The following is a 25,281-nucleotide window of genomic DNA, read 5'->3' on the forward strand; positions in this document are numbered from 1 at the left end:
AGGAGCAACTGGGGAGGAGCAGGGTGGCCTCTACCTCCCTTCCAGTGCCAGGTTCAATGCCCACTCTCCCCGGGCTCATGCCCCCGGTGTAGCCCTTCACCAACCTTCATTGCTATAAAAGGCCAGACCCCATACTGCTGACAGGCAGTGACGGTGTCAGTGCCCATGATTAGTGCCGGGCCCATTGGAGACCCCAACTTGTTGCCTGCTGGTGGTATGGAGGATGAGAGGATTTGAAAAACTGGAAGAAACCTTAGTGGTTATTGAGTCCAACCTGATTTGGAGGCAGCCTAGAAGGAGCAAATACTCCATGGGTTATGTCCTGTGACCCGGAGAAGAGCAGATGATGGGGAGTTGCTGACCATCCTCTTTAAGGAAGAGAGCTTGGACTTGCTTTGGGTTACCCCAAAGGGCAAAAGGAGCAGTGAGGGAGCTGTCCAACAATAGAGGGGTCGGGGCCATGCTCTGAGGCTGGGAGCTGCTGGCCCCTTGGCATAAAGGAAGTAGAGTATTTTCCTCCCCCTCAGGGGGAAGGTGGATCAGGAGGGACGGGGGTGGGGCGGTGGGGGGTGGTCAGGAGACAGTGAGGGGCTCAGAGAATGGGAACCTCATAGTTCAGGCTAGGTCTTGTTCTCTGAGACTTCCCAGTCCTGAACTTGATTTCCAGGGCCCATGGCAGGTATTCATCATTGACTTTCTCAATAAAGTGTGTCTGTGAGGGGAGGGGGGTGTAGGAGAGGGGACCATGCCCACATTTGGTGCTCTTTTTCCTGGTGGACATTTGGGGGGAGGCTGAGGCCTCAAGGAGCAATATATCTGACTGGAGAGATCTGGGCTGGTCTGCAGACTGGCCAGGCCTCAAGGGGCTGGGCCTTCCCTGGCCTGAGACCTTTGATCTCGGATTGGCTCCCATTTGCTGAGAATCCAGGGACAGCATTTGGTCCCTGGCCCCGAGGCTTCTGACAAGCTTCAGGTCACAAGATCCTAGAATCTGAGACAGGGAAGGAAGGACTCAGAGGAACCTGCCCAGAAACTGTCATGTGACATCTCGCAAACCTCCAGTCAGGGTAAGGCCTGGGGTTTCAGGTGCCCTGATACATTTTCTGGGAACACACATGGCCCCTCCAGGTTTCTCTTCCCTGACTGTCTCATGGATCCCCCTGGAAATCCTGATGGGGAGCCACCCCTAGTCGGGGCTGGGCATTCTAGATGCACCGAGGCCAGGCCAGGCTGTAGGACTTGAAAGCACCAGACCAGCTGATAAGGGTGTTTGGAAGCTTCGGCTGGCCCCAGTATAAATAGCACAGGTCAGCATAGCTCAGAGATAAAATTAGCTGCTGTCTCAACCCACCCAGCACCACGGCAAAAGCAGCATGGAAGACACGGTTTCCACAACCAGAGAATCCACCAAAATCACCAAGAAAACCTTCCTTGAGGCTCTGAAGGCCAATGACTTTGGAAAGTTGAAGGCTCTTTTAATCCAAAGGAAAATTGATGTGGATACAGTGTTTGAAGTGGAGGATGAAAACATGGTCTTGGCATCTTATAAACAAGGTAAAACAAAAGTACTCGGTGTGTATTGGCATGCCTACACCCTGAAATGCCTAACCAGTGAGCTTGAGATTACCTGTGGCCAATTCTACACTAGCTATTTCTAAAAGAAACATTTGACCTCCCCCGGCCCAACCATCTTCTCTCTATCCCCAGGAACTGACAGTTCAGCTCAGCCAGCAGTGTCTATCCATCCATCCATCCATCCATCCATCCATCCATCCATCCATCCATCCATCCTTCTGTACACACAGCCATCTCTGTATTTTCCTCACTTCCTTTAGGATCAAGGAATCTATCTAGCAGATAGATTCAGGAACTAATGGGCAGGCATACTGACCATATAGGAATTTCATCCCAGGTCCTCAGGTTTCACAAAAGGCTTCCCTCAAGCCCTTCTGAAACACACCATTTATTATCTTTGTAGGCACAGCTTTTGTCCTGGTGCTGTCCTGGACATGGGGGGGGGCAATGCTGCTGTTCAATGTCATCCTAGTGGGGAGTGGGCTAACTTTGACCCAGATGCTTGAACAAATTTTCTTGGCTGGATTTATTACCCCAGAAACAACCAGGGTCTTCCCCCCCTCCTCCAAAAGACTTTATAGCTGTCTGTCTTTCTGTCTATACCTGGAGTTCTGCTCCTAGACTATCTGAAGGGAGATGAGGCAGCTTGGAGGCCTGTCTCAGGCTCCAACTCCAACTCTGCCAACACTATCAGCATTTACCTCTCAAGAGTAGAAATTGATGGATGTCTGCCACTATCTGGTTTTGGGGTATGAAGGTGACTGTGTCCTCAGGGAGGCTGGACTGATAGACTGTGGCAAAGTCACCTACTCTTTAGCTTTTCCTGAAAAGAAGAGATCCTGCTCATTGGGGAGGTTTGGAAGGAAAGATCCTGCTCATTTTTTGGTTTAGAAGGAAAAAGTGAATTTCATAGATTTAAGTGAATGATAAAAATGGGAGAGTGGACTTGATGATCATTCCACCCCCATCTCCTTTTAGTTCTTTTTCTTTTATAGGGGTGCTTGCCGGCCTAACATTGTGTTCTCATTATTGGGGAGCACTCATACTGTGGAAATTTCATCCCCTGATACAACAACTCACCTATAATTGAGAGGTTGAGAGACTTCTCCAGATAGCCCATGTGTATCAGAGGGAGCATTTGAACACAGGTCTTCATGATCCTGAGGCCAGTCTTCTCTCTGGCAGACTGTGGGTGACCTCCCACAATGATACAATATGTATTATTATTCTCATTTTACATATGAAGAAACAGACTCGGAGAGGGAATGTGTTTGTCCAGTGGTTAGATAGTAAGGTTCTTAGATTCCAAGACTGGTCTTCAACTTACTACCTCGAGTAGCCTCTCAAAGCATCTAAGACCAAAGTGGTTCATTTGCTTCTACTTAGACTAGCAAGTGGTTGACGTTGATTCCATTTTGTTTTTTATTTTTCTGTTCAGATTTCGTAGACTAACTTTCATGATGTGAAATGTCTTCATTGGTTACAGCATCCCTGCTCTGAGATACCCAGGCATTCATTGCCTGGCCCCAGTCAGACCTCCTGGGTTCAGGAAGCACCTGTGGTCAGTGGAGGGGCCCTTGACTCCAGGGTACCCTCTTTAATGCTTTGATTCAGTGTGGATCCCTTCCTAGGGCTGAAGTCTCACTCTATGAGTTGGTGTTTTGATTTATTGAGAAACAGAAAGTGTCATTCTCCCATATCACCTGCCCAAGGAACGTTGATCTAAGTTCCCTGAAAAAGCGTCTGAGGTACTAACAAAGCTCAGTGGTAGACTGATGACCTCGAGGCAGGAAGATCTGAGTTCAAATCCTACCACAGGCACTTTCTAAGTGGGTTAACACTGGATAAGTCTCTTCACCTCTGTCTGCCTCACTTTCCTCATTTGCAAAATAGAAACTTGTGGTGAGGCTCCAGAGAGATAATATCTGTAATGGTTCTTTTCCAGGATGGGGTGAGGGGAGGGGGGATCTCCGTGTCTTTCTCAGTCATCACAGTCTCTATCCATGAAGGGAAGGGGCAGAGCAAAGGATGCTGCTCATTTCTTTAGATCACAAAGATGCAAACTTGAGAAGCCCACAAGGAGAGAGTCATAGAATCCCAGGACCTCAGAACTGGAAAGGAAAATGCCTTCCTGGGAATTTCAAAGAAGAACAGTCCTGAACCTTCCTTCATCTGAACCTTCACTCTCAAAAAAAATGCCAAAAATAGTGACCTAATGGTGCCAGACCCATCCCTGCATCTGAAATTCATTTTAAAAATTCTATTTATTTTCAAAATGTTTACATCACTGATATTTCTCAATATTTCCCTTTCTTTCTCCATTCATCAAAATTAAACAACCCAACTATCCAAAAAGTCTGGAATTATCTACAGTGTTCCATCCCTACCATATTCTGAAAAGAAAGGGGGAGATGAATTTTCTTGTCTTTACTTGAGATTATTTTGTTGGTTTTCTTTCTTTACTTTGCTTCATTTATCACTGTTTTCCAGAACCAATTCACAACTCTGTCAAGGGTGCAGCCCATCTTCCACTTCCCTTTAAAGTGGACTATTTCCATCTTTTACCATTGGGGCTGTGAAGTGAAAGTTTGATTTGTTTTCATTTGTATTTTACTTAATGGTAGTGATTTGGAATATGTTCATGTGGTTGTTAGAAGTTTGCAATTCTTTGGGGAACTATTAAAGGTTTACTGCTTTCTAAATGACATCCCCTTTCGTATTCACTATCTTTTTGGAGTATTGTGGAATGAGGTAGATAATATTCATCTAAATGTCATTTATGCTAGACTTTCCCCCCAGTTTCCCCAGTAAATCTTTGCCAACAGAAAATTTATTAAGGAATTTATGTGTGAAGGCTTATTGTACCCTAGGCTGTGGAGTTCAACTTTTTCTGCCTCTTTTTGTCTATTCTATGTAACTGATCTCTACTTTTTTATCCAACACCAAATTTTTAAAACTTACATCTTCTTTTTATCTCTCTCCTACTTCCCCATACCAAAAGTGAAAAAGAAAGGCAAAGGAAACCTTTGTGACAAAGTCCTGCATTGGTCGCATCCATGTCTCCTTCTGCAGCATAAGATGATTACTGTTATGGGTAACAAGATTCTTCATCAGCATTACCAATTAATTATGATAACTAAAGAGCATGTAGATAGAGCACTGGACCTAGAGCCAGGACAACCTGAGTTCAAATCCAACCTCAGACACTTACTAGTTGCATATTTCTGGAGAAGTCGCTTTCACCCTGTTTGCTTCCATTTCCTCATTTGTAAAATGAGTTGGAGAAGTAAATAGCAAACCATTCCAGTATCTCTGCCAAGAAGACTACAAATGGAGTCATAAAGAGTTAGATGACTGAGAACCTCTCAACAAAATTCCTTAATAATGTAACTTGAGATCTAGAAGGACTCTTTCTCCTTCATTTCTGATTTTTTTTTCATTTTCCCATGATATTCTGGTTTTTATGTTGTTTCAAATATATTCTGTTTTTTTTTCTCTAGTCCTCATAAAATATCCCCTTTGTTGTTTGATTGGTATAGCACTAAGGAAATAAATTAATTTGGGTAGAACTATCATTTTGTTACATTAACATAACCCAGTCATGTGCACTAAATAGCTTCCTTTCCATTTGAGTTAGTCTTTATTTATTTTAGGAGAAAGAATTTTGTAATTGTATCTGTTCAGGTGCTAAATGGGTGTTGTTGGATTGAGCACAAGTCCTTGTGTATTTTGTGGTTTTTGTGAAGAGAACTTCCCTTTTTATTAGTCTCTTCAGGAATATGTTATTGCCGGTATAGACATTCTGGTGATTTGAGGGGGAGGGAAGAGCTATTTTGTGGCTCACTACTTTTCCGAAGGTATTCATTATTTCAGTTGTTGATTCCTATGATTTTCTATTTAAATCATAAAGATGCAAGCAAGCCACAGGCTGCTCTGTCTATATTTATACCTTTAATTTATTCTTCTTGTCTTATTGCCATGGCAAGCTCTTCCATCACAGTTTCACAAAACTTGAGAGTTGGAAGGAACATCAGAAGCCATCTAGTCCAAACCATGCACAGAAGAAAACTGGAGCACCAGAGCAAAACCAACCAGGAGTGGATGTCCGACCTCTACCTGAAGACCTCCAGTGAGGGGACACCCACCACTTCCTAAGGCAGTTGGTTCCACTCTGGGACAGATCAAGTTGCTAAGAAGCCTTTCCTTTTGGTATAGTGACTCAAGACTTGGGGGCAGGAGTGTCTGAGTTCGGATTCTACCTTAAGCATTTACCAGTTGTTTGACCTCAGACAAGCCGCCCCCCTTCTGGGATCATTTTATCCCGTCTCCAAGTTGTGGTGAGGACAAAGATGAGACGGACTTTGTACGGTGCTTATTGTTGCTGTGGTTATTCCTGTCCTTGTATTTGTTATTATCATTATTTCCAGTTCTGTTTTCTTCCAGGCAGACAGAGCAAGTCCAGTCCTTCCTTCTCCATAGGTCTTTGATATCAGGTCTCCCCCAATCCCACCCCTAAGTCTTCTCCTCTCTAGGCCAAGCAGGCCAAGTACCATTACTAGGACCTCATATGACATAAGCTCCAAGTTCTTCACCACCATGGCTGCCCTCCCCTTGGCCTCTGCAGATACCCACTGCTGCTCTAAACTGAACACAATACTCCATTGAAGGGCATCTGTAGGGACAAAACAAGTGGGACCATCCCTGCCCTGTTCCCATAAACCATGCCCCTCTTAATAAAGCCCATACAAACGTTTGAAGCCCACTTTAGATTTATTAGAACAATTGTCTAATCTACTGCCCCCATTTTATACTAATGACATTGATTTCTTATGAATAAAATTTAATATTTTTTAAGAATGATGTCAAATAACACCAAGGAAAGAGGGCATCCTTGCTTTTCTCTTTTACTTCCTAGGAAAACTTCTAGGATTTCAAGCATACAATGCCAATTCTTAGTTTTAGATAGATCATTTTTATTGTATTTTTTCTTTTTTTAATTTTATGGATTTAAGGCAATGGGGTTAAGAGTAACTTGCCCAAGATCACACAGCTAGGCGATTATTAAGTGTCTGAGGACAAATTTGAACTCAGGTCCTCCTGACTCCAGGGCCTGTGCTCTATCCACTCACCACCTAGCTGCCCCTATTTGTATTGTAATGAAAAATACCCTAGGAGTAACTAGGTGGCACAGTGGATAGAGCACTGGCCCAGAAGTCAGGAGGATCTGAGTTCAGATACAGTCTCAGGCACTTACTAATCACCTAGTTGTGTGGCCTTGGTCAAGTCATTTAACTCCATTGCCTTGCAAAAAGCAAAAAGGAAAAAAAGAAAAACATCCTTCTATGCCTATGCTTGATATTTCTTTTTTGTTTGCTTTTAGAATAAAAAAGTGTCTTATTTTGTCAAAAGACTTTTCTGTATCTATTGACATATTCCTATGATTCAATATGACTAAGTTGTATATTTTTATAATAATGTTGAACCTCTCTTGAATCCTTGGTATAAATTTGACTTTATCATAGTGAATGATTTTGGAAGATTAAGTCATTTCTTTTTGAACAGGATTTTTTTTTTACAACATTGATATCCTTATTCAATCATGATATTGATACATAGGTGTCTCCCCCTCCCTTTTTCCTTGTTTTACCCTTCCCTGTTTGGGGCATTAGTGTTATGACTTATGTTGTCTTATAAAATTATTCTCCCATTTTTTGAGAATAATTTCTGAAGTATATATATTAATAGTTCTTCAATTTTTTTTTAGTTTTTTTGCAAGGCAATGGGTTAAGTGGCTTGCCCAAGGCTAGGTAATTATTAAGTGTCTGAGGCTGGATTTGAACTCAGGTCCTCCTGACTCCAGGGCCAGTGTTCTATCTACTGTACCACCCAACTGCCCCCAATTCTTCAAATTTTTTTTTATAGAATTTTCCAATAAATCCAGACAAACAAGCGGTAGCTCATTTATAACTGTCTTAAGTTTGTTTTTGAAATTGAATTATTTATGATCACATTTGCTGTCTTACTGATTGGGTATTTCATATTTTTTAGATAATCCTCTTTTTTTTGACCTTTCAGTTTTACTGGTATAGAATTGTATTCTGCCAGTAAATTGGGGAAGTGCCTCAATGTTTATGGTTAGGTGATGAATTTGGTTTGGAATCTATTGAGGGTGAAGTAAATCTAGGCTATGTCAATGGATATGTCATGAGGGCAGGTGAGGATTTGTTATTCATGAAGCGTCAGTTCAAAGGGTGACCCGGTAGTACCACAGTGCATGGAGTGCTAGGCCTAGAGTCAGGAAGACTAATTTTCCTGAGTTCAAATCACTTCACACTGTTTGCCTCAGTTTTCTCATCTAGAAAATGATCTGGAGAAAGAAATGGCACACTACTGCAGCATTTTTACTAAGAAGAAGAGTCAGACATGGCTGAAAATGAACAATGCCAAATTTAGAGACCAGCTGGGATTGAACAGTTGATCCAGATATTGAATGAGCAGATGCAGGGAGGCAAGGAGCCTTTCTGTAATGATCTGAAAGTGGGTTTGAGTCACTTTGTTGGAACTGATGACAAAGTCAGTGATTACTAGTACCAGGTATCAGTATCTTCTTGGTCTCTTTGGGGATCAAAAGTCCCATCTGGGATCTTTGTGCTCGATTTGACATGTGAACATCAGACTTCAGCACTGAAAACCCTCTGGCACCTCCTCCCCCCTTTCAGCTTCCTTTTGTGTTCCGACTTCCTTTGTTAGCTTGTAGGCTCCTCCAGGACAGGGGCTAGCCTTCATTTGTACCCCCAAAATTCAATACTTAACTTCATTAATAACTTTATTAAGGTACTTATTAACTATTCAACTCTTTTCCTGGATCCTATTCACCTTTAAATAGATGAAACAGCATCCAATTGCCTCAGTCAACAAAGACCTGATCTCCTCATTGAGAGGAGAGTCATGGACACCAAGGACAGCATCAAGTAAGGGAACACGCTCTTTGATGAAACATTACACAGAGGGATCCCAGAAGACTTGCAATAACAGAACAAAGGAGCTGAAGAGAGCCAAGTAGAAAGAACTTGGCTTGAAATTAAACTAAACCAGATCATTCCTAAGATATTTATTTGTAGGGGGAACCGGAAGGAGAACAACCATCAGATGTGTTATTCTATAATTATCTGTTTCTGTTGGTAAAAACAGTGGAGCCACCATATCTAGACCTCACGAGCTTGATTCTTTACGAGGGGAAGGAGCAATGATATTTAAGATGATGAAGGAGGTGAGGAGACATGAAGAGACCTGGACAAGAACTCCAGAAGACATCCAGAATGGAGGGAAGATCATTTTCAATTGATGTAGGGCTTGAATTTCAAGACATCTTAATGAAGGGACGATTTCAAATCAATTGCTGAAAGTGTTTGTCAGCAAGACAATATGGCAGCCACCTCTAAAGAGGCAAAGTGTCTGGGAATAGGCAGCTGATAGCCCTGGCGTGTTCTGCCCTGGTCTACCCCCAGACGGGATGTTGTCATGGGTCCTAGCTGTCCCATTATTAAAGATGACATCAATAAATTGGGGAGTGGAGGACTTTGTTCGAATCTATGAAGATCTGCCAGATGGAAGAGGAAAAAGACCTTTTTTTTTTTGCTTTGCCCTCAAGGACAAGGACCAATGAGGAGAAGCAGCAGCATATTAAAGGAACAGATATCGTGATGGGAAGGTATTTTCAAGAAGTTTGGAAATGGCAACTGGAACCAGACCTTGAAGGGCTCAAAATTCCAGATGGAAGAGCTTGTATTTTTTCACAAAGGCAAAAGGTAACTGCTCTAGACTCGGGGACTTAGGGGAACAGCATAGTCAAAACCAAAGTGAATGGAGGGTCGGTGAATTGGTTTGTTTGCAGAAGATGGTGCCCTCAAGGCAACCTCTGAAGCTGAGATGCAACAAAGGAGGGGTAGATCCCCTATTGCTTGTACTCATTTTGGGTATATATATATATATATATATATATATATATATATATATATATATATATATATGTATGTATTTACCCGGCAATGGGGTTAAGTGACTTGCCCAAGGTCATACAGCTAGGTAATTATGAAGTGTCTGAGGTCAAATTTGAACTCAGGTGCTCCTGACTCCAGGGCTGGTGCTCTAGCCACTGCGCCACCTAGCCGCCCCACTCATTTTGGTCTAACAATGAACATCCTGAAAACCCAGGGGCTCCATCGAGCAGCGCACCATCCCTATGTGGAATCATTGGTTATTGCAAATGAAGAAGTTGTGAGTCCTGTGAACAAGTTCACTTCCCTTGGCAGTGTCCTTTCCAGGGAGGTCCACATGGACAATGAGGTTGACATTGCCAGAGCTGGCTCAGGATTTAGAGGCTCTGAAAGAAAGTGTGGGAGAGAAGAGGTCTTAGACCAACCACCAGACTGAAGGTCTACAGAGCTGTTGGGCTGTATGCCTGTGAACCCTGGACAGTCTACCAGCCATGTCAGGAAACTGAATCCTTTCATTTAAATTATCTCAGGAAGATTCTGAAGATCACCTGGTAGGAGAAGATGCCAGGCACTGAAGTCATTCCTTAAACTAAATTTCCAAACATTCACACATTACTCCAGAGAACGAAACCATTGGGCTAGCTGTGTTGATTGAAAACAAAGCATACACTTACCAAAAGGATTATTTTCTGGAGAACTCACACAGGGCCAGTGCTCACAAGGGGGTTAGAAGAAGCAATACTGAGACACTCTAAAGGTCTCTCTAAGAACTTTGGAATTCATTGTGCAGCATGGGAGACACTGGCACAGGATTGCCCAGCATGATGTGACCTCATCAGAGAGGGGGCTGCCTCTATGAGGACAACAGAGGAAACGTGACATCCATCAGTTTAGTGTACCCACCCCAGGTGTTCACATGGACTATTTTTGCCCAACCTGTGATAGAGCATTCCAAGCTCATATAGGTTTGATCAATCACAGTAGGACACACAGTGGCTTGTCTCTATTATAGTGATGTGACTTTGGTCTTCTTTAATAACAAAGGACAAGAATCATTATCAATCACCATCAATATTATCAGAAACAATAGTCTGGCAGATATGTGACTGATGAATTTCAGAGAAGAGTACTGGAATAGGGAAATCAAATAGGAAGCTATAGCTGTAGTCCTGGTGAAAAGTAATGAGGGAAGGGCAACAAAAATGTGCAATCCCTTTGATCCAGCAATACCACTTCTGGGTCTATACCTTGAAGAAATGATGAAAAAGGGTAAAAACATCATTTGTACAAAAATATTCATAGCAGCCCTGTTTGTGGTGGTAAAGAATTGGAAATCAAGTAAATGTCCTTCAATTGGGGAATGGCTTAGCAAACTGTGGTATATGTATGTCATGGAACACTATTGTTCTATTAGAAACCAGGGAAGCCTGCAGGGATTTGCATGAACTGATGCTGAGTGAGATGAGCAGAACCAGAAGAACACCGTACACCCTAACAGCCACATGAGGGTGAGGATCAACACTGATGGACTTGCTCATTCCATCAGGGCAACAGCCAGGGACAATTTGGGGCATCTGTGATGAAGAATGTCATCTGTACCCAGAGAAAGAACTGTGGAGTTTGAACAACTCCAAGGACTATTACCTTTAGTTTTGGAAAAACCATTATCTTATTCTATAATTTTTGTATCTCTTATACTTTATGTTTCTTCCTTAAGGATAGGATTTCTCTCTCATCACACTCAACTTAGATCAATGTGTAGCATGGAAACAATGTAAAGAATAACAGAATGCCTTCTGTGTGGGGGGTGGGGTGGGAGAGGGAAGCAAGATTGGAGGGAAGTTGTAAAATTCAAAATAAATAAGATCTTTAAAAATAATAATAAAACTTAAAAAAAAGAAAAGTAATGAGGGACTAAAGTTGGTGGCACATAAATATGGAGAAGAGGGCAAATAGATACAAATGATCTTGTGGTTGTTCAGTCATTTCAGTCAAGTCTAACTCTCTATGATCCCATTTAGGATTTTTTTAGCAAAGATCCTGAATTGATTGCCATTTTCTTCTCCAGATTATTTTATAGATTTATATTTTATAGAAATTGAGGCAAACAGGGTTAAATGACTTTCCCAGGGTCATACAACTGCTTAGTTTCTGAGACCAGATTTGGAAAATGAGTCTACCTGATTCCAAGGCTAGTACTCAAAGTCCATCTAGATACCTGCATGTGATGAAGTTGGAGTAAAATTCATTATAAGTGATTGGGTTTGGAGAAGGAGGGAGCAGAAGGAGGAGTCAAGGAAATTTTTGGTGGGGCCTTCAGCAGAAAAAAAGAGGGAGATAGGATGTCCTCTGGTTTGAACTTTGCAGATTTGAGCTACCCATAGAAGACTCAGTTAGAGATGTCAGTAGGAGGCTTATCAGAAACTTTGGGACTGAATGGGTAGCTCTAAGGGTCAACTGCACAGACAGGGCTGGGAAACCCAAGAGAACAGATGGAATTCCCAAAGGATAAAGAGAGGAAAGGAAGGTAGGGGAGGGAAGAGGCCTTCCTCCTCACCATCCTCAGCAGCTTTTCTTGGGAATCCCTTGACCTCTGTGAATTTATATATATATATATATATATACATATATATATATATATATATATATATATATATATATATATATATGTATGTATCCCCCTCACCCCTACTTACCCAGACCAAGAAACACAGCTACATAGCACACACGCGCACACACACACACACACACACACACACACACACACACACGAGAGGATTGAGTCTCCAGGACATGAATCATCAGGGACCAGCGCTGCTACCATGCAGGTCTAGCTGGACATCTCCATTTATCTTTTGGGGCAGGGCCCATCTGGTTCATGTTCTGTCCTTTCTGAGGACCACCTAGCTTACCTACCCACAGGTACACCAATCAGGAGGAGGTCATGACTTTGGCTCTGTTTTATAGGATACTGGCTACCCAACTACAAGCTGAAGTCATCTTGGGCCACGGGCCTGCATTTGTCTGTCCTGTTTGGTCACATCGAGAGCCTTTTGGTGTTGCTAGACCATCATGCTACCATCAACTGTCGACCCAATGGGAAGACCCCCCTCCATGTGGCTTGTGAAGTGGCCAATGTTGAGTGTGTCAAGATCCTCTGTGATCATGGGGCAAAGCTCAACGCCTACTCCTTGAGTGGCCACACGGCCCTACACCTGTGTTCCAAGGAAAGCTCCATAGTCTGCGCTAAGCAGCTGGTGTGGAGAGGTGAGTCACCTCCTCTGGGCCTTTCCCTGAGCTGCCACCAGCACCCTGGTCCCTGGATGCCATTCTGGGTTCATATCCTTGGGTTTCTGTACTTGAAGTGGGATCAAGAGGGCAGGAATCCATGTGATTAATTCAATTCCATTGCTCATCATGGTAAAAGAATCAGTGGCCTCTGGATTCCCAAACTCCAGGAAAGGGTTGGCCCAGAGACCTGCTTGGAGATGCTGGTCCCCCCAAAATTACTCTGTTCCCCAGCACAGCATAGACACTTGGCCTTTCATAATAATTATGACCTAAGGCATCACCCTCAGTGTCCCTCTGGGCAGAGCTAGACTGGTTTGGGGATTTGAGTCTCCTGTCACTGCCTACCTGGCAAAGAGGCCTCAGAGAGAGGGTGCCTCAAAGGGACCTGCTCACAGGTATTCCTGAAAGGCTAGAGATGTCAGGTCAGACTTAAAGTCAGGTCCTCTCCACACTGCTTTCCCTAATTCAAAACAAGAGAAATTTAAATAATAAAACCAGATAAGAGACCAGAGAGATTTCCTCTTGGATGCAGATATAGACTCTGCTCATCCATGGCAAAGGGGCCCGTTCAGGGGACAGATGTGATTGGAGAATCGATGTAGCCAGGGCCAGATGGCTGCTGATCCTGCAGAGTAACCTGTCTTCTGGGCATGTTGGGAGGGATCTGCTCCTGCCCTCTCCCATGCCGCCCCACTCCATCAGATACCATTTCTGCTGCAACTGCCCTCTGCCAGGCTTCAGATACCTGAGGATGCCTGAGGCATGGGACTCTCTTCCTCCATGGAGCTGTCTCTCTCTTTCTCTCTGTGTTTCTTTCTGTCTGTCTGTCTCTATCTTTGTCTTTGTCTCTCTTCTCTCTTTCTACCTTTCCTCTGTATCTCCCTCTTCTCTCTCTAATTCTCTTATCTCTCTTTCTTTATCTTGCTTTCTGCTCTCTCCTCCTTCCTTCCTTCCTTCCTTCCTTCCTTCCTTCCTTCCTTCCTGCTACTCAGAGCAGATCACCAACTTCTTGTAGTCTACCTTTGTTTTGCTTATCAATTCTGTCCCCTTTGAGTCTGCCTCATCATGACCATTTGGGGTTTTCTTGGCAGAGATACTGAATGGTTGGTTATTTCCCTTTCCTTTAAACAGTATCTTCTCAGATACTTCAACCCAAACTCTTTTCTGCATCTAAAATTCCTGTTGAATCAAAAAACCATCTCTCACCCATCTGGGGCCCCTTGAAACCATTCCATAGATTCCTTTGAGCAAACACATCAAGGTAGTGGCCTGAGCTATGGCACCTCCCAGTGTTCTCTAGAGCCAACAAATCATTTCAGGAGCAACACTGAAAAGGATCTGCCAGGCCCAGGAACTTTTGCTCCTCATTGCTGCATTTCTTGGGGTTCACTTCCAGCCCTCCCCAAATGGTCATCCACTTGAGGAAAATCACTGATGAAAATAATTCAACTCCATAATCAGATACAATATAATGCATTACATTGTCCTAGGGCTGGGGGTAAGAAATCTTTAAGAAATTCACCATCTTTTAGAACCTTCAAGGGGATAAGGGTAAAGCAAGTCAGATAGCAAAAATTCGCCAAATCTCCTAGAGAGGTGCAGTGAGAGAAGGGCTGTGTGAACACCCAAAGGGAGGGTGATTACTAATGGGGAATTGGGAGTGATGGGTAGCATTAGGGAAGTTTTCCTGAAGGTGGGGACATGAGCTAACTTTGGAACAAAGGCAAGTAATTTAAAAGCTGATGATAGGGAAGGACATTCCAGGTCTATGGAAGAAACTGAAGGAACAGAGGAAGGACAATTCCAAGCATGTTCAGGAGTCACAGTGGAGAGAGACAGACAGACAGAGAGAATGAGAGAGAGAGAGACAGTGAGAGAGAGAGAGAGAGAGAGAGAGAGAGAGAGAGAGAGAGGAGAAACAGAGAGACAGAGAAACAGAGACAGAGAGACAGAGACAGAGATAAGGAGGAGGAGGAGGAGGAAGAGGAGGAGGAGGAGAGGGGAAAGATGAGAAGAGGAAAGGATAGAAAGGAGGAAGGAGAGAAGGGGAAGCAGGGAAAGAGAAAGACAAAGACAGAAACGTAGAAGAAAGAAAGAAGAGGAGAGGAGAGACTGAGACAGAAAAAGAGACAGAAAGAACAGAGAGAGGACAGTGAGAGAAAACAGAGAGAGAGAGAGAGAGAGAGAGAGAGAGAGCGCAAGAGAAAGAGAAAGAGAAAGAGAAAGAGAGAAAGTTGATGTGTTAGAGAATGTCTCTCCTGATAATTCCTTTCCAGAGCATTGAGAAGGTTGCGGGGCAGCTTGCTCACTGTGCATCCTTGTTGGCCTTAAAGAGAAAGTTTATCTGTCCTGAGAAACAGTTGAGGCAGAAAAACTCAAAGACTGTGCCCTTCAGAATCTTGAGGGAAGTGAGCTATAGAGGAAGTATCTAGCTCTTGGGAGATCATTCTTTGCCATTTTCCTTGCATCTCTACCAGAGGGCAAAAGGAATGGTGAGGAGGGGGTTTCTCTCATTCATCTTTTCTCATTGCTTATTGGGTTCTTGCATCAGAGCTGCTTCCCCAGTAGGAGATAGCAGTCCTGGTAGGGAAGTGAAGCATGAGTCCTGATAGAAGAGAAGAGGGCTGACTAAAATTCAAGAGAGAATTAGCCCTGGCAGTTAAACAGTGAATCACAGTGCCAGATAGACCCAGGGAGCCAAGTTGAGGAGCCTGCCTAGCAGAGACCCTGTTAGGGCCTTGCAGGACCATAAGCGTGAGTTGCATTGGCCCCAAGTGCTCCCTAGGAATATGCTCTTCTACCATTTGTACCCCTCTTCGTGCCTATTCTTCTCACTGGTGAAGTGGGCTTTTATAGAAGAATGTGAGCCAGGTTTGAAACTGGGAGAAGTTTTTAAGCTCCTTTACATTTTGCCATCTTGGTTTGTCCGAGATGCCTTTGACCTGAACTAAATTTGTCTACTGGATGACTTTGTAGATAAGTCACCCATGGGGCTTATGAGCTTTAGTTCAAAGTCTAAAGCTGCAGATTGTCTCTGAGCTGGGGGGGGGGTCTACTCCCTAGAGTGGGTGATTCCCCCCATAGTCTGTAACCTGTGTGTGCTGAATTGGAGAAGCAGGAATTGAAGAAGTAGGAAGATGTGTACGATGCCAGGCATATAGGCTGCTTTAAAGGATCCCTTCCAGGAGGGAGTCTTGGTGAGGCTATGGATGTCTTAAATCTGGATAAAGGGGTTGAAACTTGATTTTGAAGGCAGAATGGAACCACTGAAGATTTTTATGCAGAGAAGTTACTTGATTAGATTTTTTTTCCCTAAGAAAAACATGTTCTTGTGGCAGGGGGAAGGACAGATTGGAGGGAGGAGAAAAAGAAGAGGCAGGGAGACCGCCAAGAAGATAATTGGAACAGCCCAGTCCTAGAACAAGAGAGGCCTGTCCTTGGCTTGTAGCTGTTGGAATGGAGAAGATGGACAGGATGGACGGAAGAGATGCTGGAGAAACGATAAGGCTCTGTAACCGCCTACTGGGATATGAGCAGGGTCAGAGGGAAGAGTCAGAGAGAACCAGAAGGTTTCCAGTAGGCTGACTGCTCAGGACATGTGAGTTTGCAGTCCAGAGGGGGCCCAATTTGAGACCCAGATTTGGGAGCACTGAGCCCCAATGAGGCACAGCAGTCCTCTGCTGTTTGGGAGTCCTTTGCAGAGACTAAAGGCAAGGGAGTGAATAAACTTGACAAGAGTATAAATTCAAGGAGTGCTGCCCCTTGGAGATCACCCCATTAGGGAATCCAAAAGTGGATGGTGAGGCTGCTCAGGAGACAATCTAGGAATCTTTTGAGGGTCCCCAAGGCAAAAGAGGAACAAATGGCTAGACTGAAGCTCCAAGTTCACCAGAGACCCTGAGGGCCTTCCACCTCACCACAGCCTTCCCTGCGAATGCCCTTCAACCTCTCTCTCCATCCAAGAGATTCCTTGTCCTGTGTAGGTGTTATATTCATCAGGGAAACCTCCCTGACATCAAACCTCTGGTGCCATCCAGAACCAGACAGGTTGGACAGATGTAAACCCAGCCGTGAGAAGGATAAGAACATGGGACTGAAGCTGGAACCAGTCCACTGACCCTTTATGAAAAGCTTATGCTCTGGCAGATACTCTGCTAAGCAAGTGCTGGGGATACAAAATCAAAAGACAGTCTCTTCCCTCAAGGAGCTTACAGTCTAAGGTGGGGAGGGGGGACATGAAACACAAAAGGAGGCAGGAAACGGGGGGGGAGGGGAGGGGAGCATCGCCAGGAGCATCCAGTGTGGAGCCATTCTGTTCCAGGGAGTTGAAACAGGGTAAGCAGGAAGTGGCAGAGTGGGGTGGTCTGAGTCCAGTTTCTGCTTCTCTAAAGGAAGGGACTGTGTTGCCAGGTGCCAGAGGGGTTCCCCACAGGGATCCCCATTCAAGCGAGGGAAGAGCCCAATGCATCATGGGTGGGAGCCCTGGTGCTCACTGGTTCTAGGGAGGGTGATCAGGGAGGAGAGATGGGGCCACAATGCCAAGGACACACGTCTAGACTTTCTTGGTTTTATGGGGCTCCCCTGTCGCTTTGCAGTCAGCCCAAGGACGAATCAGCCCAAGAGGTCGTCCCTTGATAACTTGGGCTCCCTGTCCCTGAACCCCATGGAAGCGTGGGGAGGTGCTGGAATCTTCACCCAGAGAACAGGGCCGGTTATCAGAGTGAACCCTTAACTGCTTTGGGTTCTGTTCTGAAAAAACCCAAACCACTTCCCTATGCACCCCCTCCAAGGGGGCCACCTCAATGGTGCATTCTCTGAATTGACCAGGAGGTGGCACTCTTTCCTAAATGAAATGATTTCAGAAGAGTGTCCAGACTGGCACCCTCAGGGTCCTGGTCAACAAGTCCATGGCAAGCATTTATTATGCACCTACTGTGTACCCGGCGTGCTGCAGATACAAAGAAAGGCCCTGCCCTCAAGGAGCGGCCCGACCTCTTGCCAGCTATCAGGTCCAGAACAACTATGGACAGGATAAATTGGAGATGATTCAGAGAGAAGTTGCTGGGAGAACATGGGACTAGCAAAGCCTCCTGGCAGGGGAAACCTGTAGCTGAGTCTCGGAGGAAGACTGGCTTCCCTGGCCACGGCTGGAAACGTCTTGGAGTGGAGGCCTGTGTCCTTGGACCCTAGCAGATAGGGTGGGGATGGGAACCTCTCGGAATGCCCATCATCTGATAGGACAGCTTTTAAAGTTGCTCATGGAGATAACAAGTCACTTCAGAGGTGGAGATGGAGAGTGGACATGGCCAGACTCCGCTTCAGACCAGTCTGGCATCTGTGTGGAGGACGGTCTGGGAGGAGGAACAGACTGGATTGCGGGGGTCCACATTCAGTGTTCATGGTGTGTGTCGGAGGGGCTTTGTTGTTGTTGCCTGCTTTTTGTGACTCCCTTTTGGGGTTTGCTAGGCAAAGATCCAGGAGTGGTTTCCTTCTCTCACTCCTTTTACAGCCAATGAAACCGAGGCAAACAGGGTGACCCACCTAATAAGCTTATGAGGCTTGGGAAGATGAGTCTTTGTGATTGCCAGTCTGGTTCTCCCACCAAGCTGTCTGGATGGGCTCTGCCACCCTGGCCATTCCCTCCCTTCAGTCTGTCTCTTCTCCTCACTTTCCATCTTGTCCCATCCTATTCTCAGGTGCCAATGTAAACATGAAGACCAACAACGGTGATGAGGAGACGCCCCTGCACGTGGCTGTGCGTGGGGGGCTGCCTGAGCTGGCCGCCTTCTACATGGAGCACGGCGCCCTGGTGGACAGTGTCAATGCCCACCTCGAGACTCCGCTGGCCCTGGCAGCCTACTGGGCCCTGCGGTTCAAGGAGCAGGCCTACAGCACTCCACATCACCATGTCTGCCGCCTGCTACTGGCGTCTAAGGCCCAGGTCAATGCTCGTGACGAGGACTTCAAGGCCCCACTGCACAAAGCAGCTTGGAACTGTGACCAGGAGGCCATGCAGCTGCTGCTGGAGGCCGGTGCTGAGGCCAACTTGCTGGATGTCAATGGCTGTGCTGCCATCCAGTATGTTCTCAAGGTGACACCGGTGCGCCCGACGGCCCGACCTGACCGCTGCTACCAGTTGCTTCTCAACCATGGGGCTGCCCGCATCTATCCGCCTCAGTTCCACAAGGTGAGTTCCCTCAGGCTGATGGCACTTATGAACTCACCTATAAAAATCCAACTACTTTCCCTGCCCCAGGAGCCAGGGGAAAGTGGGTCAAACAATCTGAGATGAGCAGGGAGCCAGGCCAAGGTCCTCTGACAAGCTCACAATCATACAACTCTGTTCTGCTTCCCATGTGCACACACATTGGGTTCAGGACTGTGACTGGTGACCAGATCCCAAATCCCAAACTTGGTCCTTTGGTGAGGTTCAGTTTTCCTGGCACTCAGGACCCAGGACACTTGCTCTTACAACTAGGCCAGATGCACTATAGCAGTTTGCATAGGAAGTTCTCTGGGGTTTCCTCTCTAGAGAGAAGCCCTGTTGTCTTCAAACATAGCCTCTAACTCCATAGGCAGGTGAAGGGACTATCCCTCTCTCACTCCAAACTACAGTCAAATTGGGTCCAATACTAATATGACGCATCAGGAAATTGTTAGTGAGATGATGAGATTTAGACTCTACCTTTTAGAAGGCAGGACATCGAAAACCAATTCTACTGAGTTCAAGAAAACTGGAAGGAGTCCAAGGGTGAGTCCCTGTGACTCAAGTGCTGGAGAGTTGGAGCACCAAAGAGACAGAGTAAGGGAATGGTTGGATGAATGGCTGGATGGCTGGATGGCTGGATGGTTGGATGCTTGGATGAGGGGGTGGATGGAGTACAAAGTGGACAGATGGATACTTGGAGGAATGGATGGATGGATGGATAGATGGATGCTTGGATGGATGGTTAGATGAGGGGATGAATAGAGTGAATGGGTGGGTGGATAGATATTTGGATGGATGGATAGATGGATGGATGGATGGATGATGGATGGATGGATGAATGGATGTGTGTATGGGTAGATGGTCGAATGGGTGGGTGGATAGATGGGTGGATGGATGGGTAGATGATTATATGGATGGATGAATGGGTAGGTGAATACTCTTCAGAAGAAATCCAAGGTGGAGAATGGGCTCAACTCCTTGTCCTCAAAGAGACACAGACAGTTCTGTTCAGTCAACCCTGGGTATATGCTTAAGGGCTTATCTCAGCTCCCCCAAGATTGTCCACATCAGGGAATATTTCTTCCTCTTTACATCTGGCTGCCCAGGGGCATGGGGGAAAGAACCTGTCACAGAGTTAGTTGGAAGATTTAGACTTTGAACCTGACTGCCACTTCCTTGTGGAAGTGCCACTTGTGCCACTTCCTCGTACCACTGCCGTGTGACCTTGGACTAGTCACTTTCTCTGTAGGTCTCAGTTTCTTCTATAACATTGAATCATTGGAGTGAGATAGATAGGGTTCAACACTTGAGCTGGGAAGATCTGAGTTCTAATCCAGCCTTAGACACTTGTTGTGTGACCCTGGACAAGCAACTTCATTTTTGTATGTCTTGATTTCCTTGATTAATGGGGATGCTAACAGAAAGTTCCTCTTAGGGTTGTTGTGAGATTAAATGACGTAATGTTTATGAAGTTCTTAGAATAATCGCTGACACATAATAGGTGCTTAATGCTTAATTTTGTCCTTCAACTTGGGTGACCCAAGGTGTCATCATGCCACTTAAACTCAGATTCTTTATTTGTAAAGTGAAGGCCTTCAAGGTCTCTGCTAGCTTAGAGCTCCGGTCCCTTCCAGTTCTTGCTCTTCAGCATCTTGAAGGCCCCTGCTTACTCAATCATTCAGCACTTAATCTCCGGGGATTTGGAAAACTTTTCTTAAGAATTCCATGTCATGTTGCTGTTGTTTTCAGGCAGCCTTGCTTTGGCTGCCATGGGCTGGAGGGTCCTGGAGGCCCTTTGGTTGACCATGGCTTTCCTCCTGCAGGGAAGCACTATCCCAAGGTCTACCCAACCCAGTCCCCTCTCAGCTTCTGGAGAACTTCTCTGGCACAGTTACCTTCCATCCAAGGCCTGAGGCCTCCACTTGCCCTCTATTGAATCAACTTCTACATCCTCAATTTTAGGTCAGAGTTCAGGCAAGTTCCCTCCATATAGGACCTGTATATCCCATATGTCCCATAGACCATACTAGGTTGTACCCTCTGTACCTTAACTGAGATAAGTCAGCACAGGCCAAGGTCTGTGGGGAGCAAATCTCTTCTTGCTAGGACTCTCAAGACTCCAACAGTGGAGTAGAATGGTGATATGACCCCTGAGTCACCTGGGTATAGACTGAGTGGTACAGGAACTATAGACCCTCACTATAGACTGAGTGCTTGAGTTTACCCCCCCACCGATCTTTCCCCTTCAGCTTGGCATGACCTGCTTGGGGTTCTGCCACCCGATCTCCTGTTCCAGACAATTCATTGGATGACACATTCTAAAATTTGCTAGGAATCAAAGTCAATCTCACCAGCTTCTCATCGGCAGTTTTACCTTTCTGGGAAACTGGGCATCCATTGGTTTTCCTTTTCTCCATGATCATTCCAGTATCCCTGGGAGAGGCTCAGCCATTATACTCTCCAGTAATTTCAGAACCCCAGAAAGGTGATTTCAACACATCAAGGGCACTCTGACTTATTTTGGGTTTCACTCCCTACTGGCCATTTTTGGTCTGCCTTTCCCAATTCAAAGATCAGGGGATCCTAGAGTGAGAGCCAGCAGGAACCTCGTAGATCGTTGATTCCACCCCATCATTTTACAGAGAAGATTAAGACCCAGCCCCAGAGGAACTGAAAGTCAGAGTCAGGATATGAATCTAGGACTCAGAGCCTAGAGCCCCCAAGATTGATCCAGATTGCTGTCCTAGGCTGGGGAGGGGGAACAAGGGTGACATCAGAATGGAACAGCTTTATTTGTCTTTGATGTCAGAGATCACCAGTTCATTCTATCCACTGGATCATGTCCACTCCCTGTTGTGGATGTCTCAGAACACAACTGCCATTTAGTAACATGACATGACATCTCTCTGAATGCGCTTGAATTAGTGAATGACTGAGTGGATGACTAAATGAATAAGTTAGTGAATGAATGATTGATGAATAAGTGGATGAATAAATCAATAAGTGAGTGAGTGAATGAATGTATTAGTGAATAAGGGAATGAATGAGTGAAGGATTCAGTGAGTGAGTAAATGAATGAATGAATGAGTGAATGAGCAAGTAAATGAAAGGTGCTATCTATGTACCATACGTGTACATTCTTTTGCAACTCCCCCCCCCCCCCGCCACACATCGGTCCTGGTTCTGCCTCCAAAGAAAGCACATCCATCCTCCCCCTCCCATCCTGAGTCCTCTCCTCCCTAGTCCCACCCCTTCTCATCTCCCAGGCCTTTAGGTCTCCCCTCATCCTGGTGGCCCTCCCTCATCTGAGGTTCTCCTCATCACTGAGGGGCTCCCCATGGGGGCCTGGGCCTTGTCCCCCATGGGGGAGGAAGGGGATCCTGGTGGAGGGGGAGTGAGTGAGTGAGGGTGTAAATGAAGGAACGGCTTCCACGGTGCCTTGCCTGCCTGGTGACTGATGGTTGGGTGGGAATGGTCAGCACCTTCCCAGAGGAATGGCTTCCTTGGACAGTGACTATGGGGCTGGGTTGTGCTTGCCTCCCCAGATGGAGGGAGAAGGAATTAATTGCCTCATTCTTGGTCCCTATTCTGACCCAGTGGCTGCGGTGTTAGCAAGTGTTTATTAAGTGTGTGCTCCTGACTGACCTTTGATGGGGGAGCTTTCATCTCCTGGCCCTGTTGCCTAGGTGTTAGAGTCTTGCCACGCCTGTCCTCTAGCGATTGAGGTGGTCGTCAATGCCTATGAGCATATTGTGTGGACACCCAAGTGGAAGGAGGCGATTCCGGAGGACAGCTTGGAGGTGAGCATCGAGGATCCCCCTGAGGCTTGGGTCACCTGGATCATGGGCTAGAACCCCTGGACAGCCTGTAGGAAAAAGAGAGGCTCAGGCAGGGGTAGGGCTGATCCAAAACCTTGGGAGAGAGACCTTCTGGGGCCAGGGGGATGCACCCAGCATGCACAATGCCACCATGTTTATTGGCCATCTCTCCTGAGATGGGAGGGAGAGTATCTGAGGGAGGAGCCTGGTGAGCACTGTCCTCCAAAGTCTCTGTCCTTACCTGGGACTTCCTATGACCTCAGGAGTGCCCCCTCCACACCTGGGCCCAGGCCTCTGGCTAGGAGCCGCTGCTGCTGGCTTGGCTAGGCATCACCAGCTGGCCCACAGTTGTCTAGGCCATTATGAACACCTTTCCAGCCCGATGGAGTGTTCAGAATCTGCTCTAGGTATCCAAGGATTCTGAACATTTAGAACTCTGCTGTAGGTCATCCAGGACTTGGGAGCAGAGCCAGACTCAGCCAGGACAGACTCAGTCAGGCCAGACTCAGCCCAGGTCAGACTCTCAGCTCAGGCCAGTGTCCAGCTGCCCAATCTGGACAGCCACTCCTTCAACTGACCTCATGTTTCATGGGGTTGGGTGCAGGGAGGCTTGTGGTCATCCTTCATTCAAGGACTGTCTAAGTCATGTTGTCGCACCTCACCCTCATGGGTTCCATGAAGAGAAAAAGAAGGGTGGTGGGCCTTGGCCACTGGGGTGGGACTGACCTCTTTTATGTTTTCTCACAGAGGCACTGGGACTTCTACCACTCTCTTTTCACCATCTGTAGCAACACTCCGAGGTCCCTCATGCATCTGTCCAGATGTGCCGTAAGGAAGATCCTGCTTAGCAGATGCCACAAGGTCATCCCACTCCTCCCCTTGCCTTTTCCTTTGAAGAGCTACTTGCTTCTTGAGCCTGAGGGCATCATCTACTGAGCCTCCCTGCCAGCTCCTGAGCCTAGGGTGTGCCAGGAGACCCAGACACCCACTGAGAGACTATCCTCTGGAAGAAGGGTTTCTGGGCTTCTCCTCAGCCTCAAGGATCCCCGAGGGGAACGGGCCACCTTGGGAGGGAAAGGGCTGAAGAGCCAGTAGCTGCTTGGAACTCCTTTCCTGCAGGGATTGGCCTGGGAGCTGCTGAGGCCCATGCCAGGCTCTGGGATTCTGTGTCTGGGCAGCCAGGGTTTGAATAAATGTTTGGGTAGGCTTTCTGAGTGAAAGAATACCATACTTCAAGGATTTCCAAGCAGTTCATACAGGACAGGAGGGTGTTGATGGCCCGTCCAGGACCTTGGCAAGATAAAGAAGCCAGGACACAGAGTTCTCAGTGGCAGGCAGAGACCAAAATCCTCTGCGGAGGTCTCTTTAAGGCCAGCTTGGGGGCCTTGCCAAACGGTTCATTCTTTGCCCTGATCCACAATGAGATTACGTTGTGGTTGACCCAACACTACAGCTGAGTCAGCAGGGCCAGAAGGGAACAGCCAAGAAGAGTTAAGAGGCAAGATAGCCATGGGGGAGAAAGCCCAGGTCCCATGGGGAGCCCCTCAGTGATGAGGAGAACCTCAGATGAGGGAAGGCCACCAGGATGAGGGGAGACCTAAAGGCCTGGGAGATAAGAAGGGGTGGGGCTAGGGAGGAGAGGACTCAGGATAGGAGAGGAGGAGATGGATGTGCTGTCTTTGGGGGCAGAAGCGGGACTGATGTGTGGTGGTGGTGGTGGGGTGCAAAGGAGCAGGTTAGGATGGGATATAAGAAGCAAACTACAATTAGGAGCTCTCCCAAATTGGGGGGGGGGGTGAAGCTTAGAGTTAGGGGGAAGCCTTCACCAAAGGCTGGGGCACTGATAGGCAGGAATGTTTTAGGGAGACTGGTCCAGGTGGCTCCCAATGAGTTATTGCTGTTGAAATCAGTGTCCCACTGCACTCTGGTATCCCACACTCCTTGGGTTCAGTTTGTAAAGAGGAAAAACCCATCCCACTCCAAAGCCTACCCTACCTTGGGCACAGACTACCTTGGGAGGTTAAAACAGCAAAGGGACCAATGAGTAGAGTGAGGAACAGGAGCACTGGCCCACACCTTAGAGGGGTCTTTTGGGTATCGGGGGCCTGCAAGCAAAGATCAAGGCAAGGGTGGAAGAGCTTTGAACCTACTGTCTTGTCTGGCTGCCAGTGGAGACCCTTTCCTCCTTGAGTCCCCTTGACTGCCTCTCATGGCTCTTTGGCTTATTGGACTCTCCTCCTTGGCCCTGGCCATATACAGCTGGACCTGGGCCTCCCTGCCTCCTCCTTGCCCCTGCTGCTTCCTGGGGTTGTTCAGACAGGCCCACTAAGCCCAGAATTTAGAGTTGGGAGGACCTAGGAAGCCATACAACTGAGGCCAACTGGAGAAGGCA

At 46.4% G+C, this 25,281-nt stretch overlaps 1 protein-coding gene across 1 annotated transcript; it reads left to right on the forward strand.

Annotated features, from left to right (window-relative positions):
• Nucleotides 1-866: 866 nt before the first annotated feature.
• Nucleotides 867-24,484, forward strand: ASB4 (ankyrin repeat and SOCS box containing 4). The gene is made up of 5 exons (XM_074195356.1): nt 867-1,554; nt 12,540-12,839; nt 18,560-19,050; nt 22,758-22,871; nt 23,637-24,484. The coding sequence occupies exons 1-5, from the start codon at nt 1,374-1,376 to the stop codon at nt 23,823-23,825; spliced, it is 1,275 nt and encodes a 424-aa protein (XP_074051457.1). The 5' UTR covers nt 867-1,373; the 3' UTR covers nt 23,826-24,484.
• The last annotated feature ends 797 nt before the right edge of the window (nt 24,485-25,281 follow it).

Source organism: Macrotis lagotis, chromosome 7, assembly GCF_037893015.1.
Source record: "Macrotis lagotis isolate mMagLag1 chromosome 7, bilby.v1.9.chrom.fasta, whole genome shotgun sequence".
NCBI classification, from domain to species: Eukaryota; Metazoa; Chordata; class Mammalia; order Peramelemorphia; family Peramelidae; genus Macrotis; species Macrotis lagotis.